At 32.6% G+C, this 13,700-nt stretch overlaps 1 protein-coding gene across 1 annotated transcript; it reads right to left on the bottom strand.

Moving 5' to 3' along the window:
* Nucleotides 1–860: 860 nt before the first annotated feature.
* Nucleotides 861–3,348, bottom strand: LOC140877917 (G-type lectin S-receptor-like serine/threonine-protein kinase At4g27290). The gene is made up of 7 exons (XM_073281519.1): nt 3,045–3,348; nt 2,500–2,619; nt 2,265–2,395; nt 1,871–2,081; nt 1,505–1,742; nt 1,246–1,396; nt 861–1,172 (listed from the first exon to the last, which is right to left on the bottom strand). Exons 1-7 carry the CDS (start codon nt 3,346–3,348, stop codon nt 861–863), a joined length of 1,467 nt encoding a protein of 488 aa, XP_073137620.1.
* Nucleotides 3,349–13,700: the final 10,352 nt, after the last annotated feature.

Below are 13,700 nucleotides of genomic sequence, written 5' to 3'. Positions count from 1 at the left end.
ATTTTATTTATTTAATCAATTAATTAAATGAAAAAAATCCCACCCAAATTAAAGCATGAAATTATTGAAAATTGTTTTAGACTTATTATATTGTAACATCTTTTTGATTCATTTATTTTAATCAACTCACTATTACTCAGTAATGAATGCATTTAGTTAATGTGTAACAATTAACAAGCCATGTATTTTGTATTTATTTATATAAAAATTTATACATTTACTTTTATGTCCTAGCTAATAATTGATTTTTACATTTATATCCTTATTTGTATTAACTTTTACATGAAATTGTGTAGAATAAAAGGGCAAAGTTGTAAATTCACAATTGTAAAACTTTGCTCTTTTATTCACACTTTTAGATAGGTAATAGGTAATAGATTAGGTTGGATAAACTATATACACATAATGAGGATATTTTGGTCAGTCTAAGTGATACATAAAAATTAATCCACGAGGTTAAAAATATGGCAAACATCATATATTTTACTGAAATTACCATTCCCGTAATAAAATCATTTTTAAAAGAAAATTGAACGTAACAAAGTTGAAATTCAAACATTAATTTTAAATTAAGAAATTACTTTGAGTACTTCGTTATATTTTACATGTGTTATATATAAAGTTATAATCATACATGAACATCATGTCAAAGATCATCTACTTGCGATGTTTTCGAACACGGATTCTCTACGAAGGGAGGTAAACAACATTTGATGCTGACACCGTTTCGCATATGAATTCAAATTCAAATTTTTATTTTTATTTTAGAATTGAGGTGTTCACGTACATTTCTAGATTTGGGGTCGGCCAAATTATAAAAAAAAAAAAAAAATATTGCAACAACATAACATGCACATTTCCTATCTGGGATCTAACGCGGTGATGGTGAGTTGATTAGGTGAATTTGTTATCACCTGTGTGGTCGTTGAATCTTGGGCGACAATGGGCTCTCTTTCTGTGTAGAAACCAGGCTGTTTAGCTTCGGCTAACGCGCCGTCGTTGCCCAACATCAACACCACCGAGGACATGCTTGGTCTATCTTCAGGCTTCTGTTGCACACACAATAGACCAACATGGATCGACCTTATCACTTGAGCTAAATCTCGAGGATAATTTCGTAGAGAGGCGTCGGCCACTTCATGCGACCTTTCTTCTTTGTAAAGGTTCCATGCCTAGATTCATTACAATTTCAATAAGTATCATATATATTTTGCTGATTCATGGACATATATACAAGTTACTTACATGTCCAAGAAGGTTCAGATGATGATAACTATGCGAAAATCCTCTGTTTCCCTTCCCACTAACGATTTCTAGTACTAGCACCCCGAAGCTGAAGACGTCTGATTTCACAGAGAAGATCCCATCAACTGCGTACTCCGGAGACATGTAGCCACTGCATAATATTGGGTGTTTATGTATCAGAAAACAGTGTGGAAAGAAGTTAAAGAAGTATATATATATATATATATATCAAGCCATTAATGATCAAGATTCTTATTACTATGTCCCCACAACTCGGCTTGTCTTAGCTTCTGTCTCACTGCCTCCGAAACTCCTGACTGTTCCAAAGTCCGAAATCTTCGGGTTCATGTCTGAGTCCAGCAATATGTTGCTGACTTTGAGATCTCGGTGAATAATCCTCAATCTGGAATCTTGATGAAGATACAAAATTCCCCTGGCTACTCCATTGATGATATGGAAACGTTTTGGCCAATCAAGTAAATCACCTGTTGTTTCATCTGCCAATGATATTTTGGCATCAGATCAAAATGTTGGTTAGTCACGTAAACACCGTGCTGTATCGCAACTAGGAATGCATGCGAAATTTCTTAATGACGGTCATACATTCTACAAGTATGATACTCACCAAATAAAATCATATCAAGACTTTTGTTTGGCATGTATTCATATATCAACATATTTTCGTCTTTTTGAATGCAGTATCCCAGAAGCCTCACGAGATTTCGGTGCTGAAGTTTTGCGATAAAGATCGCTTCATTCTTGAATTCATCGAGCCCTTGTGTAGAGGTTCTTGACAACCGTTTTACTGCAATTTCTTGTCCCCCTTCGAGCACGCCCTAAGATCAGATGTGAAGTTCAACATTGCTCATGTTTTGATCAAATGAGGTTACCTATAACATTATCTTTATGGTTTTTCAAGCAGACCATGAATCAAAAAATGAACTAATTATTCTACCTTTTTCTCCTCTATTTTTTTTTTTTTTTCCTTCTTATATTTTATACATATGGGGAAAGTTTACCTTATAAACAGGTCCAAAACCTCCTTCCCCAAGCTTGTTTTCAATGGCAAAGCATTTCGTAGCTTCGAGGATTGTAGCTAATTTGAAGAAAGGTAGCTCTGACTCTTCGTGTTCACTTGCATTGTATTTTCCTGTTATAAAAACATGACGCTGTTGAATTTGATCATTTATGAGAGTCTTTTTTTTCTTTGAAAATATTAACAACTTGTAATCTTTGTAATTAATTTGTCCTCACCTACTTCTCTATCTTTATTCTTCTTCCGAATATACAGGATGAGACTGAGACTTACAAGAGTCATCGGAATCATTGATATCAAACTTGTGATGAGTATTCTTCTCTTCTTTCCGCTAGAGCCTGCAATATAGATGAACTAGTTTCGAATTAATGCTTGCAATAAGCTGCTGTTGATCATGAATCAGATTATGATACATACAACACTAGTTACTTTTATCAACCGCTCAACAAAGTGAATGTTCGTATGTATCTGTGACTTGTAGCTTATGTGTTACTAAAGTATGTTTGAGACGAAATATCGAGTTTGAGATCCAACTGTAACAAAATACTCATTCTCAAACGCTCTACCATGTAATTAAGAATCATTAATTTATCAAACACTTTACCATAAAAAAGTTTCACCTAGCTCTTCACTTCTATTTTCAAACACTACCTACTTTTTCATGATTTATAAATTTAATCTCTTCTATAAAAATAGAATCCGTAATTTATGTATGTCAGCCACAAGCGCAAACAATCTCTCTGTAATGTTGTTGATAGTACACCTCGTTCTTGTTCATCACGAACTCGAAATAATACGTGGGGTTCGATCCCTCCTAATTCGTTTGGGATATCCACTGAAGAAAAGGCCATTCCAAGAGTGATCTTTTTGTACCAGATTCCGACGTAACAATTATTAATGTTGGAATTGTCGGGACTAAAGAATCCCAGCTCGAACATCCCACCAGATGAAACGATGGTCTCGCCATCCGTAACGCTTCGGAATATCGGACTTATGATATCCGTAGAGGTGGACGACATGCAGAAATCCAGCAGGAGATGAAAAGCAAGAAGAAGAAGACTTTCCATTTTGTATCCATTTTAATTATTTTTCGTGGCCTATGGTGAGATTCATATATAGAAAATTATCAGCACGTACAATTGATTGGACTTTGAAGATTTCAATACTACTGATACATGCATCTTCTAGACCTGTCAACTTATGTAGAATATCTCAATTATTCGACTCTCTGTTTCATGTTTGAAATGAAGGGTAAACCATCGTCATTGGTTTTTTAAATTATTTGAATGCATAGTTAGCTCCTCTCGCCAAGTCTTCGGCCTTATTCATAATAGGGGGAACACTTTCCACTTTATAATATATCCTACCATACAACATATATATACATACATTTTTCCTTCATAATTTTGGGATTCAAATTTTAAAAACCGGTTGATGATATATAATAACTATTCTAGTACCATTCTCATATTTTGGAGGAAATCTCAAACTCCAACAAATTCTCCCCCAACTAAAAACATAAAACAATTAATATTTTTTAGGACGAAATCAGGACGATAACTTTCAGTGGATCAGACTCCACATACTTCTGGCAGCCCAATGCTATGCATCCAGTGGCCCAATTCTATGAATTAGTTTATCCTATATATAACTTCTGGCAGCCCAATTCTTTGCATCCAGCGGCCCATCCATAAACTCCAATTCTTATTTTTTGTTTTTACGGTCAATAATAATATATTGGTAAATAAGTGGGCCTGGTCCCGTACCTTTGAAATTATATAAAGAGTGTTTCTGAAAGCTGGTAAGCATCTCTCTTTAATAAAATTTTGAAATGCTTCCTAGAAAAAAAATTAGAAGTGCCAAAAATCACTTATACTCGACACGTTGTTTTCGCAAAGTCCGAATTATCAACAAATCTTTGTACGTTCCCTATGAAAATTTTCAGTGGGGTGTTCCTACGTCACAAAACAAAGTCAGAGGAGCCGGGAGGGTTTCGACGAAGGCACTCCGACGTTCAAGTCAGTGATTACTCAAGGAATAATAATCAAGAGTAGAGCATTATAGTACTAAAGAAAGTGTGTATCTTAATAATGAGGTAACTTGAGCTATTTATAGATATTCGGAGAGTTTCACGGGCTTGAGCCTCTTATGGGCTTTTGTAGAATTATAAATAATACTTAAATAAGTTTGGGCCTCAAAAATATTTGGAGTGGATCTTTATGATTAGGTCTGGGCCTAGTGAAATTTTTAGACGTACTCATCACATATATAAATGGATAATTCAGAATATATCTATTATCTATTTCTATTACATCTATTACATATATAAATATATGAGTTTATTTGTGAATTTACATGGTTAACCTTTTTCATTATCATATAATTAATGTGTTTTTTCAAATATTTATTTATGTGACTCTTCAATTAACTACTTTATTTTAAAAAGTATATCATGCACTATTTCAAATAAAAATTATAATTTTGTGTATCTATTACTTATTATTTGCTCTTTTTCTTATTTAAAATTAAAATATTCATATAGTATTTGTAAGACCAATAGAAAAATAATATGTAATCAGAAAGATATTTAAGTAATACATTGTGCATGCATCTACTTATTTTAAGTCCCCGTGTATTATCTTGTAATATTAGTAGATAAAAAAATGTGTAAAAAACATAGAAATATATGTACGTAGTACTTTATACAAGTTTTTATTTAAATATTCATATATTATTTCGTAAAAATCTATTATTCTAATTTTTTATTATATATATATAAATATGTGAGTTTATTTGTGAATTTAAATGGTTGTCCTTTTCCATTACTACATAATTAATGTGTGCTTTTTTAAATATTTATTTATGTGACTAACTACTTTATTTAAAAAACTATATCATGCACTCTTTCAAATAAAAATTATAATTTTGTGTATCTACTATTTATTATTTGCTCTTTTTATTATTTAAGATTAAGATTAAGATATTCATATAGTATCTTGTAAGATCAAATAATATGTAATCACAAGGATATTTAAGTAATACACTGTGCATGCATCCACCTATTTTAAGTCTCCATATATTATATTGTAATATTAGTAGATAAAAAATGTGTAAAAAAAACATAGAAATATATGTACGTAGAGCATTATACAAGTTTTTATTTAAATATTCATATATTATTTTGTAAAAATTATAGAAAAACAAATAAAAAAGAATATTATATATCTATTATCTATTATCTATATAAATATGTGAGTTTATTTGTGAATTTACATGGTTGTCATTTTTCATTACAACATAATTAATGTGTTTTTTTCAAATATTTATTTATGTGACTCTTCAATTAACTATTTTATTTTAAAAACTATATCATGCATTCTTTCAAATAAAAAATTATATAATTTTGTGTATCTATTATTTATTATTTGTTCTTTTGTCTTATTTTAGATTTAGATATTCATATAGTATCTTGTAAGACCGAAAAAAAATGTAATCACAAGGATATTTAAGTAATCACTGTGCATGCATCCACTTATTTTAAGTCTCCATATATTATCTTGTAATGTTAGTAGATAAAAAAATGTGAAAAAAATATAGAAATATAGGTACGTATCTCGTAATATTAGTAGATAAAAAAATGTGAAAAAAAACATAGAAATATAGGTACGTAGTACATTATACAAGTTTTTATTTAAATATTCATATAATATTTCATAAAATTTATAGAAAAACAAATAAACAAGAATATTTAAGTAAATTCATAATTAGAACTTAAATAGTAAGTAAAACAAAGAATATATAAATTAATTATAATTGGAACTCATATTTATAATAATAATATATATAATTGATTTATATAATATATTAACAAAAAAATAATGTGTAAAAAACAAAAATATTTAGGTTAATTCATAATTGTTACTCATATATATAATTTTTTTTATTTTAAGTATCAATATACTAAATTCTTAAGATTCATAGAAAAACAATGTGTAAAAATATATATTATCTTGAGACTTGTAGTGACGTACGAATGATTAATATGAATTATAAAAATATATATTTTATTTTTAATATTATCCGAAATATCTAATTTTGTTTCAAATAGAATTACGTCCACGTGCAATGCGCGTGTTTTCTTCTAGGATCGAGAAATTTCACTAAAATTGTATTTTATTCTACGCGGCTTATTGTCAAACTCATCGAATATGACATGACTTTCATATATATATTTATTATATTATTAAAATAACATTATTAGTTTTTATTTTGATAATTTGTTTAATTTGGTATTTAACTCACAAAACACTATTATTAGAACTTGTGATAGGGAAAAAACATGTTCATAAGGACTCAATCATTAACTCATACGAAAAAATAATTATCAACATACTATAATAAAAACTTTATAATTAATTAATATATTGAAAATTTTCTAATTAATAATGCAAAAATTATTCACAATTACCATACTGTAGGACCGAATGTTTGTCGTTTTACCAAAAACTATAGCTGGTGGTAAAGTATAATTAAATCTTTTAAACCGCACAGCATCCCTGTAGTGACCTGCACCGTAATCACCTACTAATCAAGCGAGCTTACACATGCATTTTAACTTAATTAAGCACAATAAGAGTTAAACTGCGAAAACATAATCAATCTAACATCCCGGCATAATACAACCAGTAAACAAATAAAACTCAGCTGAAATAACAATAAATACCGGATAAAAGCTTAATCTAGAAACCTGTGCAAATCTCTGCAACCAACCCGGGTTACCGAACAAACACTGATCTCGCTCCTGGTCCACCTGCAAATTTGCCCCGTCGAATGGGGTGTCCGAGATAAAAGCAAGGACGTGAGCGCTAACGCCCAGTACGTAATGTACCGAATATACAAGTCCATATTATTCATGCAACATGAAATATGAATGCTCTGGATAAGCTGGGATCATATCTGAAAAATCATGCTCAGAACATAGGCTCCTCCGGTATGTGCACGCTGCTCCGAAGATTCAGTGGGTGCCACACATACTGAAATCAATCTTGAACTATCACCTTTCTGGGTAAACCGCACACGCTGCCCCTTCGGTTCAGTGGATGTCACACGGTACCCGATCGTTCAACAAAACAACCCTAGGGCTGAGCGATCCTAGAACAACTGACTATCTCAAAAGGATAATAGGCTCAATATGGTATGCAAATGCCGCATACAAATCGTGAACAGTATATCATACATATCATGACATATAATAATGCAACACATAATCATGCAACACATAAATATGTATATTTAGATGGCTATCTCAGTCAGTAATTACTTACTTACTTTAGTTCTACTAGGCAAGCTACACCACCTCTAAGTCCAAGCCTAAAGTCCGCACTACAATGCAAAATACTCATGCATCATAATATTATTCTAAAAGCCTTAACTAAGTTATAGCATATTCCATATTTTCTACAAGGAGCCAGAGTTATACCTTCGTCCGTCGTCAGCCCGCTGATGACGACTGCCCCAGAACTTGGGCACCATTCCGCTGCAACTACGGAGCACCTTGCCAACTCCCGGACTAAGCTAATAAGGTTGTAAATCACCCCAAAACACTTATAAATACCTAAAAACCAAGAGAAAAACTTTGTAAATGATGTGAAAATCTGATTCTCGGAGGGCCTATTTATAGGCGGAGATCGGACGCTCCGATTGGGGGTTCGGACGCTCTGATCTCTGCATGCAGACCACGTCACTGCATGCACAGTTTGGACACTCCGAACTGCTGCGTGTCCGATCAGTCTCGATACCTCACCAGCTCCATGGCCTAACTGAGATCGGACGCTCCGATCCTGGTTCAGACGCTCCGATCTCTCCTTAGCCTCCGATCCTTGCATTGTGCCTCCAAAGGGTTTGGACCCTCCGAACTGCCCTTGACCAAAAATCCAAAAATTGTCCAATTAAATCCAAATTAAGTCTCCAATCCATGTTTAATCTTGTAAAAATGGAACCGGGCCATTACAATCCCAAGTATCATTGTTCAACCGCTCTATCAATAGGGACAATTATTGCAACCTAACAATCTTTCTCCTAATAATTGCATTTCTTGCAGTCAATGAGAATCTAATCTATGACCTTGACTCTAATACCAATTTTAGAACCAAATGCTTGCCACTTTACCAAAAACTATAGCTTGTGATAATTGTGCAACTCAAATTTTTTAAACCGCACATCAGCTCAAGCATCATGCTTCTATCGGTCTATTAGTAGGGACAATTATTGCACCTCAACAATCTATCTCCCAATAATTGTACTCCTTGTAGTCAATGTTAATCGAACTCATGACCTTGGATCTGATACCAATTTTAGGACCGAGTGTTTGTCGCTTTACCAAAAGCTAGTGGTAATGGTGCAACTCAAATATTTTAAACCGCAAATGAGTTCAAGCGTCATGATTCGATCGCTCTACCAATAGGGATAACACATACTAGTCTTTTAGACTTACACTATTTATTTCTTAAGATTTTCATCACAATTTTGCATCAGTATTTTAATATTTAAATCTTAATTATGATATTGTAGTGGTCCGTTTCTATTTTGCAAGATTAAGTTGGTAATCATGTTTAGAGTTAATAAAATGTGATTAAAGGAATTTGAATATGATCAACTGGACCAATGAATTAGGTTGAGAATACCCGGAAATGCTAAATGGGCTTATTGTGCTCGGGAAGTTTGGAGGGTCCGAACCAGGACAGTTCGGAGGCACGTTTGGAATTCGGATGAGGTGAGATCGGACGATCCGATCTTGGGATTGGACGGTATGAACTCTTTCGGTACAGATGTCAATAGGAATTCTACAGGTGTATCGAACGTAATAGATAGGACGATCCGAAGAAAGATCGGACAGTCCAAACTTGCATGCATGCGACGTGGATATCATGCAGAGATCGGACCGTCTGAACTAGGGATCAGACCGTCCGAACATTGTCTATAAATAGGGCCGAGGGTGGCCTCATTTTTACTTACAAATCAACCTCTCCTTGGCCCATGTTAGCTCGATTTATGAGCTTTTGAGTACTCTTATTTTAAGAGTAGGAGTAAGTAGTAGTTTTTATATAACGGACAGTGTCCGTAGTAGCAGCCAGGCGACAGAGCTCTGGCGAGGCATCCAGGGGTCGTAGTAGGCTATGCCCAGGCTCTGGGGCATGCGACATCAACGGGCTGAAGATGGACGAAGGTATGGCTTTGGTTTCCTATAGTAAATAGGGAGTAGACTATAGTTCAATTAAGGCTTTTAGAGCATGTTAGGTGATGTTTGGCATGCTAGATAATACATAATATTTATGTATTGTAGTGTTGCAAAGTAGGCTTGGACCTAGAGGGGAGCTTCTAGGATCTGCCTTAGTAAGGTACGGAAGTATTATTCGAGATATTCATATTGAGTTTACATGTATTATGTGCTTGCATATATTATGTGATTGCATTATTTATATGTCTTTATATACAGCATGTCATGGCTATATGTTGCACACATGAGCATATTGAGTCTTTACTTAAAGGTATCATGTAGTAGGGCGCTCACCCTACGAGTTGTGGATGGTTGGATACGTAAGTCCTGTGTCAGGTCACCGTGATGGTTGGACACTTGTACTAGTATATATATATATATATTATATTATTTATATATAAATATGTCACTTTGATTTGTGAAAAGACTCATTTGTCCCTATTGAATTAATGATGTAGCCTCATTACTCTTGATTTGTGAAAAGAGTCACGTGTCCCTATTGAATTAATGATGTGACCTCATTACTCTTGATTTGTGAAAAGACTCACTTGTCCCTATTGAATTAATTATGTGACCTCATTACTCCATTAGGCTTTATATATAATATGTCACTTTGATTTGTGAAAAGACTCACTTGTCCCTATTGAATTAATGATGTGGCCTCATTACACTTGATTTGTGAAAAGACTCGCTTGTCCCCAGTGTTTTAAAAAGCTTGATTAAGCCTCACTTAATATCGCTTAAGCTTGAAGCTTCACCAAAACGCTTCACTTCGGCCAAAAGCAGTCAGACATAAGTTGATCATGTCCAATGTCGTTAAATACGATTAAATGTGACATTTTTAAAAACCAAAATCGATTAATAAGACGAAAATAGATAATAAATTAGCGATTTTATTAGTGAGTGATTGTTAGCAATGTTAGAAATGTACAATATTATATGGTTAAGTGTACCGATGATGTGAATGCAGTACATATTGAGGGATTTTACATCTAATTTTTTAAATTAGACAAATTAATTTAGTTTATGTTCGATGACACGGGATATAAAATGAATGATGAAATAAATTGAATTAGAATCTCAGAAAGAATTAATGATTTACACTTGAACTTATTATATTTATTCATTATTTACTCAGTTAATTTGTTTGAGATGACTAAAATTATAGTTTAAATTAAAAACTCTTTTTTACGCTTAAGCTCGTAGTAATCGCGCTTAAGCTTAAAAAGCTTGAACCTTGTCTAATGCTTCGACACGCTTCACACTTTTTAGAACCTTGCTTGTCCATATTGAGTTAATGATGTGACCTCATTACTCTTGATTTGTATTACTCCATCAGGCTTTATAACATGGGTTATTCTCTAGGACTTCTGCATACCTGCCTTAATCTATTATTATTATTATTATTATTATTATTATTATTATTATATATGTCACTTTGATTTGTGAAAAGACTCACTTGTCCCTATTAAATTAATGATGTGGCCTCATTACTCTTGATTTGTGAAAAGACTCACTTGTCCCTATTGAATTAATGATGTGACCTCATTACTCCATCAGGCTTTATAACGTGGGTTAGTCTTTAGGCCTTCTGCATACCTGCCTTAATGAATAATTGCGGGTTCAAGGGTAAAGCCCGTGGATAACAAAGGAAATATCAAGTTCCCATTACATATGGTAACTAAAGTGTGTGATGAAGACATTGAGGCATTATTATCCAGAGGGTTTCTTGAATGAGCTAACACCTAATGGTTTGCCTCCTCACCGACTAATCCTTAAAAAAACATTTCCTATAATGTTTCTCAGAAATTACTTGAATAAAACAAAATAACTATCATTGCGATATGTTTTTTTTAGATCTTATAATTCTATAATCTTTTTATTTTATTTTCAGAAATTAATCAAAAATTATATGTTCAAATAAAAGTTATATTCATGTTTTAAAACTCAACGTGATGATCACATGTTCATATGTACATAACATGACAGGATAAAAATACATCATATGATATATAATAATTTTGGGGATCGAAGATGTGTGTAGAGGGGGGTGAATACACACTTAGAAATTTTATGCTTTAATGTAGTATGATTAAGCAAATATTAGTTCACTTAATCGATTTTTCTCAGCTTCCTAAATGAGCAAGAGCTACTAGAATAGTGCGGAAACAGCTCTCACTAAACTAGGTGATAATAGTAATATAATGCAATAACGTAAGTAGACACAAAGATGTTTATGGATGTTCTGAGATCAATCTCCTACGTCACCTCTTCTTCCTCACGGGAAGGATACACTAGAAAACTTTGGTTATTACAACGTCTTGTAATACACCCGATCCAAGTTAGGACTTATCAACTCCTAAAATAGAACTCCTAGATTTACACTGATAAGATTCTAAGTTCTTATCAAACTTCTTCAGTTGGTGATGATGAATGTCTAAGTTGTTTGAAAGCTTAAAATCTCAAATCCTTGACTCGGTCGATGTTCTTCAAACAAGAGCTTGGATTTGAGTAACCCTTGAGTAGATATCTTCGTAGATCAGATATGCTTTGAAGAGAAGGATTGGATGAGCAATAGATTGTTCAGAACAGTTTCAAGTGCTCGAATACTCGTGTCGTTGTGATTGTAGTCTCTCTTCATCTTCTTGATATGCTCTAATATTTATATCAAAGATCTTAACGTCTTTTTCTTTTTGTCAACGGTAGGAAATGTCCTGTAGGTCAGATAACATTCCTTGTTTTGTGAAGTGCGGTCTGTTTACTTCCAAAATATCTGTACTAGAAGCTCTTTAATTGTATATTCAATGTTTTTTCACAATAAATGCTATTAATGGTTTTTCACACTTTGTCACACGGCTCCTTAAATGCTTCGTCCTTTCGCATTAAGTTGTCTTGTCAAAGATCCGTTACTAGGAATTAGTGACTTTATGAAGTCGGTAGGCATCCTTGAGACTTTTGAACTTTTAGTTGACCTTTATTCTGATTGCCGAGATCAGTCATACATTGGTCAGCTAATGTGCAGAGATCGGTTGAGACCTTGATGAATATAAGCAGTTGATATCTTCAATTTCGGTTAGCTCCGCTGATATCTCAAGCTTCAGTCGATATTTTACAGCGGTCAGCCGATGTGCTAGAATCAATTGATATATCTTGATTGACTTTTTTCTGTTATACAAGCGACGGTCATACTATAACAATGATGTATTGTTTTGTTATCACCAAAAGTTAGGATTCAACAATTTCTCTCTTTTTGGTGATGACAAAACCTATGCCCCGAAAATCATAACGGAATGAATATAGAAGATGAATTTATTGCAAAAATGAATTGCATTGATACATACCTTGTTACAAACAATCATTAACAAAGCGCAATAAAATCCTATTACACCTACTTTGTTATGGTCTACTTTTTTTTCGCTTATTCATTTAATATTTGATTGGAAAAAATATATTCTATATTTCTATTATAACATGTTAGATTTATAATATACGTACCTTGATTTACTAACCTTTTATTTCAATAATTTTTTTTTTTTGCAGAAATAATTTGTGATATGGATGATTTAGATATACCTGATGTAATATCTTGGTTTCACACCTCATGAAATAAAATATTATCTGAGTTTATAATTTTATTTTAATTATTTTATTTTTTATTCAACCAAATTAAACGTACTATTCGTTATTTATTAAAAAACACATTTATTTAAATTTATTTATGGTGTAATTTTCAAAATTCCCAAAATTCAATTTTTTTTAAAAATTTCATCCTTTTTCGCATGAAAAATTATATTTATGTAAAAAAAATTCAAAAATACTTATTAAAATTTATAACATTTTACAATTTCATTTTTAAAATTTTCACTATTTTAAAACAAAAGTACTGGAAGCTAGAAATTTCAAACTCATTATAACAAACAAAATCCACTGGACATTAATGAATTTTGAATCGGAACTAGCTGAATCATTTGGTGAATCCATATATATTAGGGGTAGAATTGGGTCGGGATTCGTCCTATAACCCCTAGGAATGGCCGCGTGTAACACCCGGTATTTCTAAATACGTAAATCCGCATGCATAATTAGGATATTTAATTATTTAAATTTTTGATTTATGGGTTAAATAATTATGTGAATTATTGG

The sequence above is a fragment of the Henckelia pumila genome, chromosome 2 (genome assembly GCF_033568475.1).
Source record: "Henckelia pumila isolate YLH828 chromosome 2, ASM3356847v2, whole genome shotgun sequence".
Classification (NCBI taxonomy): Eukaryota; Viridiplantae; Streptophyta; class Magnoliopsida; order Lamiales; family Gesneriaceae; genus Henckelia; species Henckelia pumila.
This window is presented reverse-complemented; position numbering and strand designations above follow the sequence as displayed.

Excerpts from the sequence above, each read along its gene's own strand:
- LOC140877917 (XM_073281519.1), bottom strand. The coding sequence starts at position 3,348 with ATGGAAAGTCTTCTTCTTCTTGCTTTTCATCTCCTGCTGGATTTCTGC. Across the intron at positions 2,396-2,499 it reads GAATAAAGATAGAGAAGTAG|GAAAATACAATGCAAGTGAA; the intron begins GTGAGGACAAAT and ends TTTTTATAACAG. Across the intron at positions 1,743-1,870 it reads TCTTGATATGATTTTATTTG|ATGAAACAACAGGTGATTTA; the intron begins GTGAGTATCATA and ends TATCATTGGCAG.